Genomic DNA, 18,396 nt, shown 5'->3' on the forward strand with positions numbered 1-18,396 from the left:
GAAATATAGATTAATAGAATAGCATAGAAAGCCCAGATATAAACACACACACATATGGTCAACTAATCTATGACAAAGGAGGCAAGGATATACAATGGAGAAAAGACAGTCTCTTCAATAAGTGGTGCTGGGAAAACTGGACAGCTACATGTAAAAGAATGAAATCAGAACACTCCCTAACACCATACACAAAAATAAACTCATAATAGATTAGAGACCTAAATGTAAGACCGGACACTATAAAACTCTTAGAGGAAAACATAGGAAGAACACTCTTTGACATAAATCACAGCAAGATCTGTTTTGAGCCACCTCCTAGGGTTATGGAAATCAAAACAAAAATAAACAAATTGGACTTAATGAAACTTCAAAGCAGTTGCACAGTAAAGGAAACCATAAGCAAGATAAAAAGACAACCCTCACAATGGGAGAAAATATTTGCAAATGAAGCAACTGACAAAGGATTAATCTCCAAAATTTACAAGCAGCTCATGCAGCTCAATATTAAAAAAAGAAACAACCCAATCCAAAAATGGGCAGAAGCCCTAAATAGACATTTCTCCAAAGAAGACATTCAGATGGCAAAGAAGCACATCAAAAGCTGCTCAAAATCACTAATTATTAGAGAAAAAGCAAATCAAAACTACAATGAGGTATCACCTCACACCAGTTAGAATGGGCATCATCAGAAAATCTACAAACAACATATGCTGGAGAGGGTGTGGGGAAAAGGGAACCCTCTTGCACTGTTGGTGGGAATGTAAATTGATACAGCCACTATGGAGAACAGTATGGAAGTTCCTTAAAAAACTAAAAATAGAATTACCATATGACCCACCAATCACACTCCTGGGCATATACCCACAGAAAACTATAATTCAAAGACACTTGTACCCCAATGTTCATTGCAGCACTATTTACAATTCCCCGGTCATGGAAGCAACCTAAATGCCCATGAACAGACAAATGGATAAAGAAAATGTGGTACATATACAGAATGGAATATTACTCAGCCATAAAAAGGAATGAAATTGGGTCATTTGTAGAGACATGGATCAATCTAGAGACTGTCATACAGAGTGAAGTAAGAAAGAGAAAAACAAATATTGTATATTAACGCATATATGTGGAACTTAGAAAAATGGTAGAAACGAACCGGTCTGCAGGGCAGAAATTGACAGACAGATGTAGAGAACAAACGTATGGACACCAAGGAGGGAAAGACGCACGAGGGTGGTGGTGGTGGTGTGATGAATTGGGAGATTGGGATTGACATATATACATTAATATGTATAAAATGGATAACTAGTGAGAACCTGCTCTTTTAGGAAATAAAATTCTGCTGTTTTATAAAATAAAATTCAAAAAAAAAGACAATTACCCAATAAATCAGAAAATCTACTGTCAAGGAACACACACCTGGTTGGGAGGTATCAGTCCATCCCCTCTTGGCTCGTACACAATAATCCCATCTTGTATTGGGGTCCTTGACAAACTTTCCAATGTCTTTGAATAATGCACAAAAAGACATGTGGCTGGCTCGATAAACAGTGTAGTAGAGGAGGGCAGCCCTCCATAAAAAGGGGTCTTTTCTAAACAGGACACTGTGAATACTTGCCAGTCCTTCCTCTGTGGGATTGTTTGGCTTTAGGTCATGTTTTTTACGGCCAGTCCAACTGTTCCATGGCTGCTGAAGGTTGTTAATACCTCGAAAATAATGTGTGCCTATGGAGAAGAAAAGGCACATGAAAAGTAAGAAATGCCATTCTTATTTTAATTCTTCTCCCAAAAAAAGATTCTACCAACAGTTCTAAAACGAAATTGATGTGTACCTACAAATCAAAAGAAAGTAGAAAATGATCTGACACTAATGCCCTTTGCTTTGAAGGAGTATACAGCCTTCAGAAGGATTACATGTCTCATTAGAAGAGGTATAACTTTTACAGCAATTTATTTTCTTTTTAAGAGTCGAATTATAGACTTGATATTTGAAAAGAATCTTAGAGATCACTTAATTCAATTCTCTCAGTTGAAGATGGGGGAACTGAAATCCAGAGGAGTTAAATGACTCTCCAAGTTTAATACAGCTATACGGTACCCTAAAAAATCTAATTTGAAATGAGACATTAATATCTTAGCTTTAGTTCAAGTGACACCTAACAATTTCATTACTTTTTGCCAAATATTACTAAGAAAAAATGCATTATAAACAAACAAGTCCTTGAAGTAATTTCTGCTATTACAACTGAATAAATGGAGAAGGGTTGCCCCCTACCTATTTCATGCCTCAGCATTCCTTCCAGCCAATGCTCACGTGCGGTGCAAACATTGATGGTCAGTGTTGGACATCCATTTACTACTGTCATGGAAGCTCGGGAAAGCAGGTCCTCAGTGAGGTGAACTACAATCTAAAGAGCAAGAGTTAAAATATATATATATAAAAGACAAAACGTAGAAGGCAGGGGGTGAAAGTTTTCACAGAAAACAATGGACCCATAAATTAACACCTTTTTCTTTTGTTTACACCATCTTGAATCTCCCCAAAACCAAGAAGGTGAAATGCAGACCCTTGGAACTTTGAGCCTTTGGGAACTCAAGAACCTTTACTGGATTGAAAGAAAAGTAGACAGCTGTGCAGAGGAAGACACAGAGAACTGAAATTGTGCCTCTGCAGTGCTCTCAAATATAGTCCCCTGGGCTGGAATAATGCAAAGGAAGGTACAGGAGCCAGAGTCCTGGTCACTGCTGGGCCAAAGCTTATTTTGAGACTGAACACTAGGAACTGGACATTAATAAGAGAAGTCACTGTGCCAAATCTCTTCATTAATAATTTTCATAAGCCAATTCACATAATCCTACAAGTTATACAAAAATGGTAGTAAGAAAAACGGAAAAACAGAAAAAAACTGAACATTAACAATTCAATGCAATAAAAACTTAGACTTATATTTAGTAAGAAATCTGGGTGACTTATTTAATGAGTAAAATAGCGTTGGGAAAACAAAACCTGCAGAAAAAACAAACACGTGGCAGTGACTGAGAGTTAAAATGCTCAGTCAAATTGTCATGCTTACTCATGATTCATACCTCACCCATGCAGCCTTCTTTCATCATGTATTTCCTAACATGACTCCAGATTCGAGTTTTAGATAGCAGGCTACCACCGGTGGCCTGTTCAAATTTTTCATAGCTTCCATACTTTTGTAAAGTCAGTTCCATAATATTGATGGACTGTAAAAGAAACAGAGATAATGAAAGTAAACAGCCTTCTATTACTTCGACGTGAGTAATGACCTAGTTATATTCTTATTTATCATGACCTGTTCTGTGCGTACCGATTTCCAAATCAAATTGCAGCTATGGTAACATATTTTTCTAATCCTAAACAGCTTTCACTCATTTTCATATATTTTTACAAACACCTGTGTACGTACTTACTTCTTAACACGGGATGAAGGCTCAAGCACTACACAACTGTCAACATCTAACAGGCTGAGAAGCTAAGGCAGAGTTCTCAGTTTCTCTTGGTTTCTCTAAGACCATCTGGTGGTTTTTCAGGAGAACTCAGAAGGTATGTCTCCAGACTAATTACTAGAATATAATTACCATTTGGATAAAGAAAAAAATTCCCAATTTTTAAGCACACACAGAAGAATCAACCATTCTTTTGTGATGATCCTATAGAACCTGATGTTTTCCTGGGCTACTACTCTTTGGCAGAAACATAGTCTCAACATTACTAAGAACACTTTTATCTTTCATTCTTGGCAGGGTACTATCTAACTTTTCATTCTTCATAAATTTTCATATCAAAAGAATATGAAAGTTGAGATCTTTTTCTCTAAGCACAAACATACAAAAAGGAAGACTAAAAAAACTGGTAACAAATCACAGATCATCAGTATCTATGGGAAAGCCACAAAAAAATGAAAACATAAGGAAGGAAAATGCTATTCAAAGGTCTTTTGGGAGAAAGCTAGAAAATTCAAATGTATCTTATATGAATGGTGACAGAAGCTAGAAAATTCAGATACCTGATATTATATTAAGCCTATGCTTTCTATCTGTTGTCAGACTAGTAAAGAGATTAAAAGTACAAGCTCTAGAGTCAGACTACCTGAGCTGACATCCTGGCTCTGCCACCTTCTGGTTGTGTGACTCTGGGCAAGTCATTAAACTTGTTACCAAGCCTCCTCATTAGTAAATGGGGATAACAACAATAATGTCTACGGCATGGTTTTGTTGAGAAAATTTAGCCAAACTTTGTAAAGCACAGTATCAGACATAAGTAGTCAATACATGTCAATTATTACATCATCATCATCAGTATGTTACCATTCTTTATAAATACCACTGTAGATGACATGCCCAACACAAAAACTACAGTAAAACTCATGTGCTACAAGTTATAAGTAAATATATATATCCCCACAGGAAAAATATATATTACTAATAAACTAGGAGTGAATCATAAAGTTATCATAACAAGAAATGGCTTCAACAAGTTTGCCTGGCTTGCGTTCCCAAAGTTGCTATTAAAAGCCTTGATATTCAAAATGTGGTCGAAAAGCCAGCAGCATTGGCACTGGCATTGTCCTGGAAGCTGGCTTCAAATTTGGAATTTTGCCTGCCTCCAAGCTACATGCATACTGAATCAGAATCTGCATTTTAACAAGATTCCCCAGGTGATTCACCTGCACAGTAGAAAGCCAGAAGGATCTCAGAGAATGGGAACACGGCAAATACCCCAGAGGCTGATTTATTTATATGACAACTAGAATAATTAAAAGAACAAGTTAGCACATAATTAAAAGCCCATTTAGCAGATTAGCTAAGGTATTTGCATACACCAGTCTAATGGTCACTAGTCATCAATATATCAGAGTTAGAAGAATCTGAGAAATTTTGCCTTAATTCCATAAGAGACAGAAGTGGTACCTTCTATACTGAACTTATAATTAGACCTAAAAAAAGTTAACGAAATTTTTTATTATAACTTGTGCGTATAGGTTTTTAAAAGTATGTACTTAACTTAGGATAAAACTAGCTTTTCTAGCATATGCTTACTCAGTAGGAAAATGTGGTTATCTGGTTACTATTTATTATAACAGTCTAGAAACTTTAGAAAAACTTAAATACAGGTGACCCTTGTTATCATCAATAAATGGTACTTAGTAGAAGGCTATTAAGTATTCACACTCATAATAAGTATTCGTTCATATTCATAACAGGGAACAAAGATTTGATTGAAAATTTACCCTGAAAAGATACCCTATAAGATTAAAAAAAATTACCTTGGCAGTTTAACAACACTGAGGCAAACTTTATACTTATCAACTAATTATTAAATAATCAAAGAATGAATAAAAATAGTGGGAGTTTTTTTTGGAGGGGATGTGATTTTTCTGTCAAAATGATATGCAATAGCACATCATTTTCCATTGCGTGACTTACATGGCACCATCATGGCAGCAATCCTTCATGAGAGCTACATGGATGTTCCCAAAAGCTTATCTTAATATGTCATGTACAGTCATTCTTCACTGAAGTGCCCATCCTGTTGTCATCTCTAGATATTTTTCTTTATTAGTTTTTCAACTGGTCCAACCTAGACAAATTTGTCAGTGACCACACAGATCTCCAGTATCCTTCACTGACTTCCCAATCCATCTGCATTAAATAGACCCCAGCACAGAGAGAGAGACAGTGGTTGGATAGGTGAACAAATTCAAGTTTTAAGAGAGAAGTCAGGAATGTTCAGTGGTTACTTCATCAGTGAACATTTTTGTGTTACAACAATTTCTGCTTCCTTATGCAACCTCTTGCAGGCCACAGAAATTTTTACAAGTATGATCTCAATTTTGGGGAAAAAAAGGCAATAAGCAATTTTAAAAAGGCACAAGGAAGCCTGGAAGGATATACCCAAAGGCTACATGATCTCATGCTCATGTTTGAGAAGGGATAATGTGTTGCACTGATGTTTAATTATTTGCACTATACAGAAGTTTTCAAAATGGTTTACAATATGCAAAGGAAAAAGTCATTTTTTCCAGCTTCACTGAGGTATGATTGACAAATAAAAATTGTATATGTTTAGGTTCTACAATCAGGTGTTTAAGGTGTACAATGCGATGACTTAGTATGTGTATACACTATGAAATGATTACTACAATCAAGTTAATTTGCAAATCCATCACCTCATATAGTTACATTTTTTTAATGTGGTGGGAACATCTAAGATCTTAGCAAATTTCAAGTATACAATATACTATTATTACCTATAATCATCACGCTATATATTAGATACCCAGAACTTATTCAGTTTATAACTGAAAGTTGGTACCCTTTGACCCACATCTCCTTACAAGTTTTTGTTTGTTTTTTCACAGGAAAAAAGAGTCCACCCTCTCCCCCTAGAGCTCAGAGAATCATATCTGTATCACTTTAAGAATCAAGCTTTCACACACCTCCGCATGGTTAACACTTTTAAGAGGCAATAAATTTTACGTCAGATCGCTCTTCTCCATTAATATCATCATTTAAGTTAATCAGAAAACTACATCTCCCAATATTACTTGGTGGGAGATTCAAACAAGCAGCAGCTGGATAATTTTTTTTTTTTTTGCGGTATGCGGGCCTCTCACTGCTGTGGCCTCTCCCGTTGCGGAGCGCAGGCTCAACGGCCATGGTTCACGGGCCCAGCTGCTCCGCGGCATGTGGGATCCTCCCTGACCGGGGCACGAACCCGTGTCCCCTGCATCGGCAGGCGGACTCTCAACCACTGCGCCACCAGGGAAGCCCGCAGCTTGATAATTTTACACTAATCATCACTTTTTTTTTTGGCTGTGCCTTGCAGCTTGTGGGATCCTAGTTCCCTGACCAGGGTTTGAAGCCGGGCCCTTGGCAGTGAAAGCCCAGAGGCCCAACAACTGACCTCCAGGGAATTCCCCAATCATCACTTTCGATTTGCCATCCAGCATATCCCTTTCTTATCTTCAAATAAACCTTAACCAATTTAACTTCCAAAAACGTTCAAGTATTAAAAGAAAAAAAAAATTCCATTTCAAGTTAACTTAACGCAATTTAAAACATAAATCACATATCCAGTTAAAGCTCTTTCCCCTCCCCTAAGCAGAGCCTGGCCTGAGGCCTAAAGAACCTTCACTGGGAAAAGAAGGCATAATCAGTGATTTGATTCCTTCTCATCTCTCCCCTATTTTCACAGCCTCTCTTTCCCTTCAGTATATTGACAGCTGGGAGGAAGGAACAAACAATTCCCATATAACTGGTTCAGCTGTGGTCCTCCTCCTTTGACTCTAATGCTGGGGCAGGCCTATTATAGCAGGTGCCTCCACTGCACAGCTTACTGACTAGCCTCCTTCCCACAGGATCTATGCAAGAAGCTCCCCTGGAGTGGACAACTACCAAAACTATTTCTATGAAATTTAAAAGCACAAGAGGAATAACCTAAAGATTTAACTTAATCTAATTACTGTATACCCATTGCATGAAATGAAATATATGCAGTCAGTTAAAATAATGCTGACAAAAAAGAAACGCTGACAGCTTTTAACAGCATGAAAAAATATAGACATGTAAACAAAAGTATGCTAACTCAACCATCAACATTAGGCATGGAACAAGGAAAATACACTAAAATGTATTTTCCTTTTTTTTTTTTCTTGAAGTATCATTGATTTACAATGTTGTGTCAGTTTCTGGTATATAGCAAAGTGATTCAGTTACACATACATATCTATTTTTTTTCAGATTCTTTTCCCTTATATGTTATTACAAAATATTAAGTATAGTTCCCTGTGCTATACAGTATGTCCTTGTTAGTTATCTATTTTATACACAGCAGGGAAAACGCACTAAAATGTTAAAAGTCGTGACCTAGAGGTGGTGGAATTATAATAATTAGTCTCTTCTCCATACTCTTCTAAGTTTCTGCACTAAACACATATTTCTTTTACAACTGGAAAATATAAAACTGTCTAAGTACCCTCTACTTTGGAATCTCCAGGCCTTTCTTTTCACTATCTAGTTACCTTCTCCCACTTGCCAGTTAGTCATTGATATCCCTTCTCCAGAGTATTTGTATTTAAAAAGGAAACACATGAAAATATTTAAAACTTCAAAAAATATCTTCTACGGTAGATTTTTAGGCAGAGCAGATTGCTGGTAGACAGAACTGAATTCCTGAGGTCTACTCGAGCAAGCAGCCACTTCCCTCATCCATGTGGAAATCTAGCCCCAATTTATCCATCAACATCAAATATATTCTCTGCTTCCTTCTATATCTAAGAATAACAAATATAAACAGTAAGCGATGCAACATAACAGTTTCGCTAATCAGTTTTAAAACTCCTGGAACCAGAACATCTTAATATATACCTATCCTACTGTCCAGGTCTTGGATCCCTAGTCTGCATGAACCTGACTTTGCACTTTCCATTTTCCTAATTATCCAACTCCTCCATCACTATGTTAGAAAATCGTATAATATAATCTACTTTTGAGTTCCATAAGAACAAGTTATCAGGTGGGATAATGTTTCTTGCCGAAAATGGATTGAAACAGGCTACCAAACATACTTTTACCTTTTTAAAAACATTGGACCAAAAAGATTACATATTTTTGCTAAATTATGAATCAATATACTATCTCTGCTCACCAATCAATCATTCCTAAATCCTTCCTTTTATAAGAGAATATTTTAAAGCTTTGTATATCTTACAGGCATCAAAACAAATTGATTTTCAGAGAACTCAAACCTGAAGCACAGAGGAAATAAATGCAAAATGAGCAGTTGTTCAGTGTTAATGAAATGGTCTTATCTCTCTCCAGATCTCGATGTCATACATAATGCTACACAAAACAGAACATCAGCATTCTTCACAATGTTACTGCCAGCTCATGACTTTGAAGCATTCTTATTTTCTTCTATTAAAACAAGAGTAATCAAATTATTTTCAATAAATGGTGCTGGGACAACTGGATACAAATAAAAGAATAAAACTGGACCCCTACCACATATCATATACAAAAAATTAACTGAAAATGGATCAAAGACCTAAATGTAAGAGCTAAAGCTATAGAACTTGTAGAAGAAAGCAGAGGCATACATTTTCATGACCTTGGATTAGGCAGTGCTTTCCTAGATTGGTACACTAAAAGTACAAATAACAAAATAGATAAGTTGGATTTCATCCAAATTAAAAACTTTTATGCTTCAAAGGACACCATCAAGAAAGTGAAAAGACAACCCACAGGAGAAAATGTTTGCAAATTTCATACCTGAAAGCAACATATCTAAAATATATAGAGAACTCCAACTCAATAACAAGAACACAAATAATCCAATTAAAATATGGGCAAAAGATCCAAATAGCTTTCCAAAGAAGATATACAAATGGCCAATAAGCACATGAAAAGATGCTCAACATCATTAGTCATCAGAGAAATGCAAGTCAAAACCACGAGATACCACTTCATACCCACTAGGATGGCTATAAAAACAAGAGTTGACCAAAAAAAAAAAAAGAGTTGGTAACAATGTGGAGAAACTGGAACTCATATATGGCTGGTGGGAGTGTAAAATGATGCAGTCACTTTGGAAAAGAGTCTTCCTCAAAAGGTTAGACACAGAATTCCCATGTGACCCACTACTATATGATCTATGATCTCCTACCATATGACCAACTACCACGTGATCTACTACTAGGTATATACCCAAGATACCTAAAAACATGTCCAAACAAAAATCTGTACACAAATGTTCATAGCAGCATTGTTCATAATAGCCAAAAAGTGGAAACAACCCAAATGTCTATCAACTGGTGAATGGATAAATAAAATCTAAAATATACATACATGGAATATTATTCAACAATAAAAAGCACTGATACATGCTACTATATGGATTAATCTTGAAAACATGCTAAGTAAAAGAAGCTAGTCACAATGCACCACATATCATATGACTCCATTTATATGAGATGTCCAGAACAGAAAAATCCATAGAGAGGTAAAGTATCAATAGATTGATGGTTGTCTAGGGCTGGAACGGGGTGGGGCTGGTGGTGAGTCACTTGTAATGAATACAGGGTTTCCTTTTGGGGATGATGAAATTCCTCAAATCTGATAGCGGTAATGATTGCATAATCCTAAATATATTGACAAGCATTTAACTGTACACTTTAGATGGGTGAACTACATGGCATGTGAATTATATCCTCATAAAGCCATCATTTAAAAAAGCAATAGTAATCAAACAGCACAGTGTAATATTTAAACCACCAATTCAGAAAAGGAAAAATCTTGATATAAAACCTACAGCATTGTCTTGTATGATATAACAAACTTTCTGAAAAATCTCAACACTGTTTAGTAATCTACTTTTGGTTTACTTGCTGATTCTGTTTGCTGTTCAGCAATTTGGAAATCTGACCATCAATCACAAGCCGCTTCACAGTCATGTGCTAAAAACCTATTTCCCTTTTCAAATGCAGTTTTCACTCAATGAAAAACTATATACAATAGGGACACTAATACGATATGAGTCTGGGTGATACTGTGGAAAGACTAGAAGTCAAAAGATCTGGTTTTACGTTGGTGCCCTACCTTTTACTGACTGTGTGATCTTAGGTATGTCATTTTACCTTTCTCAGGTTTAGTTTCTTCAGTGGCAAAGTGGAGATGAAAATCTTTGTGCTACTTACCTCACAGGGTTGGTGTGAGGATGAAATCAGAGACAGAGACAGAGAGTAAAAGACGACGGGCGGGGGGCGGGGAGAGAGAGAAAAAGAGAAACTATGAATGTGTTTTATAGTCTGTTTCCCAAATGACTGTATGTAGTATTTAAGGTAATTGATTTGACCTCTATTCAATCGCAACCCTCTCCTTCATTTCTCTCATTTTTAGTAAATTCTAATATCTAGAACTCTGACCCTCTTCACCCCCCAAATACTGAATAACCCCTAGATCACATAGTCCTTTTCTTTAAGCCAGTGTTTTCCAAACTGTTTTTTTTTAGAAAAGTGGTTGACGAGATATTATTTTTAAAAAGGTCCCATGGCCAAATGTGGACTTTGTTTGGACTAAACAAAGTTAAACAAGACTCTTCTAAGCCTTTATTATGATACTACATGTGGTGAATATAACAGTTTGTGTTTTCTACCTTATATGGCCATCTTTCTCTCATGCAGTATTCCTCAGAACAGTTTGAAAATGCTTACTTCAGACAAGGATGAGGTACACACACGTTCTGGTACTTTGAGATTCTCAGAATGAAATAAAAAATTCAAAATATTGAATGAATTTTTCAATGGTGGCTATTTCTTCTTGGTAGCAAACTAGGTATATAAAGATTTGGATTACTCAATCAGGTCTTTAGGCCTCCATTTAAGGTACTGTAGCCACAAAATGATGGGACACTAGAGCAGTCGTTACACACCCAAATACCTTCAGCTGCAAGCAGTAACCTCTCTGTAAAGCTGAGTATATGACATCCGGGAGAGGAAACAGAAGAGCATCCTTATATACCAATGTTTTAAAAAAACACTGAGCTGACCCCCACCCCCCAAAAAAGAGATGTGCAAGCTGAACTTGACCCTTGAGCCACAAATTTGGATCCACTGTTTGCAGACTACTTCACTAAATTTCTAGCATACCATTAATAAGGATCATTCATTCACTCATCTCTATGGTTACCTTCTCTGTGCCAATCACTGCTTTTATTTATATATTTTAGAATCTAAGTCCCTGTCTGACCATTAGACAGAGATTACATTGAAATTAACATAATTTAATAATACTCTGTTGGATATATGAATAAAGTGTTGTGAAAACATAGAGAAAGGTAAACTGAAGTGGGGGCACAGAGGAAATAGACGGCATTCCAGGTAAAAGGGGATAATATTGTCAAAAGCATACACAAAACAAAGAAAATGAAAACACAGTTCTTATACCTCCAGCCTAGGAACCAGGAGACTCATTCATTTAGTGCTAGGAACTCTGCTAGATTCTGGGAACAGTTGAAAAACATAAAATACACTTTTATAAAAGAGGTTAGTCTAATGGTAAAGGCAAAAAAAGAAACTTAAGGATGATAACAGTGTGATAAATGTCATGATAGATAATTTGCACAAGATGCTGTGGGAGTATACAGTTGACTTTGGAAACCTGAGCATGACCCAGATCATGAAAGATGAAAGGCCTGTAGGCCATGATAAAGATTTTGGACTTTATCCTGAATTATGAGGAGCCCTAAAGTTTTTCGGGAAGGAAAGTGACACAATCAGATTTGTACCTTAGACACTGACAGCAATGTGGAGAGCAGGAGAAACTGAAGCAAAAACACTTTTGCCAGTAATTCAGTTTTCCATAAGACAGACTGCAAGCTATGACCAGATTATAATAAAGAGAACAATGTTTCAATAAATTATATTCTACATATGCAGAACCTAGGAAATAGATTCAAGAAATTGAGTCTGCCTTCAATGACGGAACAAATGAAAGAACACAGTGGGACAAAGAAAAATGTCACTTGCAGCCATCCCCCCATTCCCTTTTCCCTCTTCTGCACATTTGTGTCATCAGGGTTGGGGATAGTTTGGATGTATACAATGATAAGTGGGAAAGTGATAGGGTAACTGCTACCAGGAGAAGATATTCATAAATAGCTTAGTACTGCAAACTCTTTTTTCACTACCTACAAGGAAGAAGCAGACATTCAAACTGTTTTGGAGGAAAAACCCTGTTAAGAAAAGAACCTGAGAGTGCACGTTAGGCAAGTTTTCAAAGGCAAATCAATGAAGTGTTGTTTCAAAGAGTCATCAAGGTCATACCTTCTTCCAAGGACATACAATCTGATTGGGGTGTTTCCATCTCTGACTGTAAGAAAATCCTCCTTGCTATTAGGTTAAGAAATGACCTCACTTCTCCAGTTTAAGACACACAACTACTATGGATGTACTAAACTCAAAATAATTTTATAGCTTTAATGTATCTGGGAAAAGTCTGTGATCTGCTAAACAAAAAATCAAGTCACCTAGGGAGAGGTATAGTTTAAAGAAGGCTTGCTTTTCCCTCCCTTTCACTGTTTGGACAACTTGAGGTCTACCAAGACAAAATACCTGCAATACTAGTACAATTAAAACTTAGCCTTGGACTTCCCTGGTGGCACAGTGGTTAAGAATCTGCCTGCCAATGCAGGGGACATGGGTTCGAGCCCTGGTCTGGGAAGATCCCACATGCCGCGGAGCAACTAAGCCCGTGCGCCATAACTACTGAGCCCGCATGCCACAACTACTGAAGCCCGCGCGCCTAGAGCCCATGCTCTGCAACAAGAGACGCGCCCGCTCGCCGCAACTAGAGAAAGCTCATGCAGAGCAAGGAAGACCCAACGCAGCAAAGAATAAATAAATAAATGAATAAATAAATAAAACTTAGCCTTAAAGAAAGACATACTGCTATCAGTGAAGGTATCTGATTTCCAATTGTGTCATTTCTATCAAAAAAGGAAAATGAACACTTGTCTTGCTTTAGAATACAACGTGATTTTATGTATTTATTATGCATGCATTTTAATATAACAATGAACTACCTATTCCATTTTCACTATAAACTCTAAAACCAAGACACTATTTTCTGAGGACGACATTTAAAAGTCTTTATGTTATGCTATTATTGGCCTCAATAAAACAGAGCTTATGTTTAATAGATCTGGTCAGAGGTGGCAAGCTGGCAACCCAAGGGATGAATGTGGCCCACAAACAGGTTTTCATTGGTCTGAACAACGTTTGTTTGAATTATCTGTCAACATTTACAAATTAGAAGACCTGGTATAAGATTCAGGTTACCTACCTTCTCTTAAAAATTCTGAGGGTATGATAACACTAGACCCAAACTGTAGCCCAAGTTAGATAACTGCTGGGTTTTAGTTTCCTACCGTGCCCAGCCAGCTCCCTGCAATCATTTATGATCTCTGCTCAAACCCTACAGGTATGTCACCCTTGAGATACCCTAGCTGTATAAAGTTTGTTAACTAGGAAGAAAATCAGAATTTCCTAACATAATAAAGTTGGTCCATCTTGGTATTTACTTTGAATATCTGAACTCTATAAATGAAAATGCAATGCTATGCCACAGAATGTTATGCGTTAGTTGTTTCAATGCAGGAAAAAAGTTGACATTAGAGTTCTTTTCTCTAAATACCTCTGGGATTTTACAATAACTCTATCAAGTACCTTTGATAGCATGGGCCATTAACTTCCATTCAGTAATAAAGAAATTTAGGATACTCTAATTACATAAGCAGAACAGTTTTTTTAGTTAAGTAGATGTAGGATATCTTAATATAAAGTAATATCCTAATTCTTAAATAATATGGTTATGATGGAAATGGCCTTTTTGAGAGACATCAAATACCTTTAAAAAACGAACTTTTTCTTGCATCTTGCTTTCCAACTATACTGTTTCACTTGTGGACATATCTTTTTATAAGAAATCAAGTTTACGATACTCAAAGTTTTATTAAGACAATATGCTTGCATTTGGTAAAATTATGACTTTTTATGTCTCCAAGCCATTGGAACCCTTGCTTGCTCTGAGTCATATAGCGCTCCTGATGACTACTCTCCTTCCCAGAAGGTGCCTTGTCTGTGCTTTCCCCTCAGGATGCTACTGGACTTTTGGTGACAAGAGTTAATTTTACAAACCAATAATGTTAATGTGTAATACCTTAGTACTAAGTTTCAGTTTCTCACATTGGGGAAGAACAGACAGGTTGCCAGAGAGTCCATAAGCAATTTACATTTTTCTATATTAGAATAAACATACATTGAGAAGTTTAATGTGACATTCACATGAATTTAAGATAAAACATTTTTTTGCTCACACCCTGATTTCCTTGGTTATTCTTTACATTTCAGCTGTTAGGTTACTGTCTTAGTAACCTCAGTTTGAAAAGTATACACCTGAATTGTCAAGGTCAATATACATTGTAGAAAGAACTGCATTGAAATGGTTTTTTTCCACTAGGTTTTGTAGTTAGAGAAACAAGTTTCACTTCATTTGGAAAGTTAATTTTAACAAACCAAAATGTCTGCCAATTACGTTGAGTTAATAAAGCACTGATGTCTGAAGTCAAAGAATTTTCAGTTAACACAGCTGGCAGAAACTCTGAGCTTTTCCGTGATTAACATGTAACATGGAAGGTTAGCTAAATGTTTTTACAAAATACATGACAACTGGATACATAGTATGACATGAAATGGAATCTTGATTTGATTAGCCATAGTATTTTGGGGCACAGAACTTAGGAGAGATGTGTGTGGTCCTAGAAAGGGCTCTCAAGGATCATTTAGTCTATTTCCCTCAATATATATATATAGGGAAAATGAAGCAGACACTGTGCAATGATTACATGAGTACATAGCATGGGGGCAAAAATAAAAATAGAAACATTCTGTAACATAGCGTGCAAGGGAAACCTCAGAGATCGAGTCTATCTCTCTCCTATAGAGCAAGAGTCCTAAAAATCAATCATAAGTCAAAGAATATTTTTAAAAGAAGGCAATTCTTGAATTTCTTAATTACATTTACAAGTCTAACAAACCTCTTATTTAAGACAGTAATTCTTACAAACAGCTATAAGACCCATTTCTCTATTGGCTAAGAGGGTTATATTTCAAGATATTGTAAAGATTAACAAGAACATCTTTAAGGAGTGCTTTGATATGCTAAGATGGAAAGATGAAAAAGATATTTTACTGTATGTTTTTGACATCGATTTTTTCGCAAATATATCTGCACATTTCTTCTAGTAACTACAAGTCTAACATCTGTTCTTCTTTACACTACCATTCCTCAATACCTAATCCCCCATCTTTCCTAACCGCATCTTTTCCTCCAGAGGTTACAATATAAGATGCCTGGAACCAAATAAGAGATTTCAAAAAGCTTTCTGCTTTATAAATCACTTCAGTGGATTATTTTCACTTAGATGGTGGACTTTAAACATCACTTCCTTCTACAATCTCCACTTCATGCCACTGTTTGTGGCTTTTGCTACTGCTGTGTTTCCTACTTACTATGGCTGGTACAGCATTGCCACACCAGGAAAGCTAAGATGACTGCCCTGATGAGAACTATTTGATAGGGAGGGAACAGGGAATAATCTTTCCATTTTAGCTAATTCATACAAATATTTCCTTCCATTAATATGGGTAATCAAAAACTGTATTTGCAAATAACTATTTTGAAAAATATAAAGTCTTAGGAATAGGAAAACAATGGGAACACTACTTCACTGAAGAAATTTTTGAAAGCTCTTTTTAATTATTTTGTTTCAGTTGAAAATACCTAATTTTAATCTTAACCCTCTTGTCAATACTTGGTTGTGTATACTCCACATGAAACAGAAAGGAAATAGATGAAATGCAATGAGGAGGACGTTGGTCAACAGAGAAAAGGTATATATTGCGGGAGCTGTAATGGAAGGGATGTTTCTGCTTTGTTCCCTGGAAGAGTCAAAGGGGCATGAAGAGAGAAATTAGCCACCTACAACGTTGTGGACAGCCTTTTTGGGGCATCCTTATATTTGCCTCTTTCAAATATTTACTCAGTTTACAGACTAGGCACCCAGTTTTAACTTTGCTACTCTTCCTAAGGCACTAAATAACTATGTACTATGAGTTGAGATTGAAGCTGTAGCGGAAAGATGAGGATGGGTGCCTGAACAGGAAGAAGGTAAATACGCTTGTCTTAAAGCTTCCAAAAGACAGTAATTAATAATCACTGTTTCATAGGTGTATCACAAAGAGCAAAAAAAAAAATCTTCCAAGTACCTATAATCAGCTTCTACCAAAGGCATCCTTGCCAGCTAAGTGAGGCTCTTTTGACCTGGTACCCTTTGAGTGCAGGGGGTGCACTGGGGTTAGAAAAGCCTGGTTGAAACCATTTTGTGAAACAGTGGTAAGCTGGAGTCCAGCCATGCTGTCTTGTCAGAGCTGACTGAATTTTTATTAATTTGCATGACAGTGATGTTACATTGCTTGAAACTGGTCCTGGTGGAAGTATTTATACCACAGAAATGGAGAGCTAGTTTGCCAACATACCTTTGTGTGGAAGACAACAGAGTGCTTGAGAAAGACTCCTGGTTCTGCAACTTAAGATCCAAGTCAAGAAAGCGACTGCACTTCTCTAGATACTACTAGTACTGTACCTCATAATAGGTGAAAAGTACACAGCATACAGAGTAACAAGCAAATATTAAGCACTCTATTAATGTTAGTTATAATTTTTCATATATAGATAGTTCATGTGACTTTGTCCTTAAATTTCAAAGCAATTTTAATGGAATAACAAAGGCGCAAGGGTCCTGAAAAAAAGGCAGTGTGAACAATTTCATAATAAAACAAGTATGCTTTTTTTGTTCATTCTTTCCCAGCTACCCTCCATGCAACATTTCTAACTTAGCATACATTTAATTTACTTGAACTTCTAAGACAAATATCACACAACTAAAAAGTATTAGAGGAGTACTGTATTATAATGCCGAAGAAGAACCCCATGCTTATGGTAAACATCAACTCTATTGTATGAATGTGAGCCCCAGGCTCAATTTGTGAATGGCACCTCGTGGAATGGTGCAACACAATGGCCCTTTACAAAGCTGTAAGAAGCCAGACCTTGTAACTGATCAGGAATCTCAAACTGACTACTAATACAGCCCATGGAGATGTTTTATTTGGACAGTACAGAGTTTTTTCTTCTAAAATCTGAAGGTAAATGCCTTTAAAAAAAAATCAACTTAAGCCCACCACTCCCCATTTCTGATATCCAGGAAAAGTCTGGAGGAAACAAGAAGCAGCTTCAAGAGTCTTCTCACAATGAAGTCACAGAATGCAATTAACTTCTCCAGCAACTGAGTTGTAAGAACATGTAAAGATTTGTCTACCAAGGAAACTTATTACACACTCACTGCCCAAGGTTTTTATTATCAGCTGGTCACATAAGCACCCCTATGCCTAGCACATTCTAAAATTCCAGACTCCCTAAAGGAAAACAAGTATTTAACATAAAACATACTGTTTGCACAATTTAGGCACAGCAAGCTACTCTTATCATTTAGGGAAAGTTTTATTTCAGTGTAGGAAACTGTTTACCAGTCAAGTTCCCAGACGCCAGGCACAGGTTAATCTTGCAAGCAGGCCTTTCTAAGGATGGCAGTCTCAGGCTTGTTCTGTTAACTCCTTCTGCACCCCTTTACCTTTTCTTCCCTGACAGCCAGAGGGGTAGCCTCAGCCCAGTGTCTCTACCCAACACAGCAAAGTCTTCCTTCTCTCCCCATTTACCAATCACTAATGATCCCCACTGCTCCAGTTTTGT

At 36.7% G+C, this 18,396-nt stretch overlaps 1 protein-coding gene across 6 annotated transcripts in view; it reads right to left on the bottom strand.

The window, feature by feature from the left end:
* The window catches only part of MATCAP2 (microtubule associated tyrosine carboxypeptidase 2), a gene marked incomplete at its 5' end in the record, with an annotated part of 94,568 nt that overhangs the window by 41,969 nt on the left and 34,203 nt on the right, over positions 1-18,396 (bottom strand). For all 6 annotated transcript variants that reach the window (XM_079931086.1, XM_079931085.1, XM_079931083.1 and 3 more), the window contains 3 exons: positions 1,420-1,725; positions 2,276-2,408; positions 3,088-3,231. In XM_079931086.1, coding sequence (XP_079787212.1) covers positions 1,420-1,725; positions 2,276-2,408; positions 3,088-3,231 — 583 coding nt within the window. The remainder of the gene's footprint in view (positions 1-1,419; positions 1,726-2,275; positions 2,409-3,087; positions 3,232-18,396) is intronic.

Source organism: Stenella coeruleoalba (genome assembly GCF_951394435.1).
Source record: "Stenella coeruleoalba genome assembly, chromosome: 9".
In the NCBI taxonomy this organism is placed as follows: Eukaryota; Metazoa; Chordata; class Mammalia; order Artiodactyla; family Delphinidae; genus Stenella; species Stenella coeruleoalba.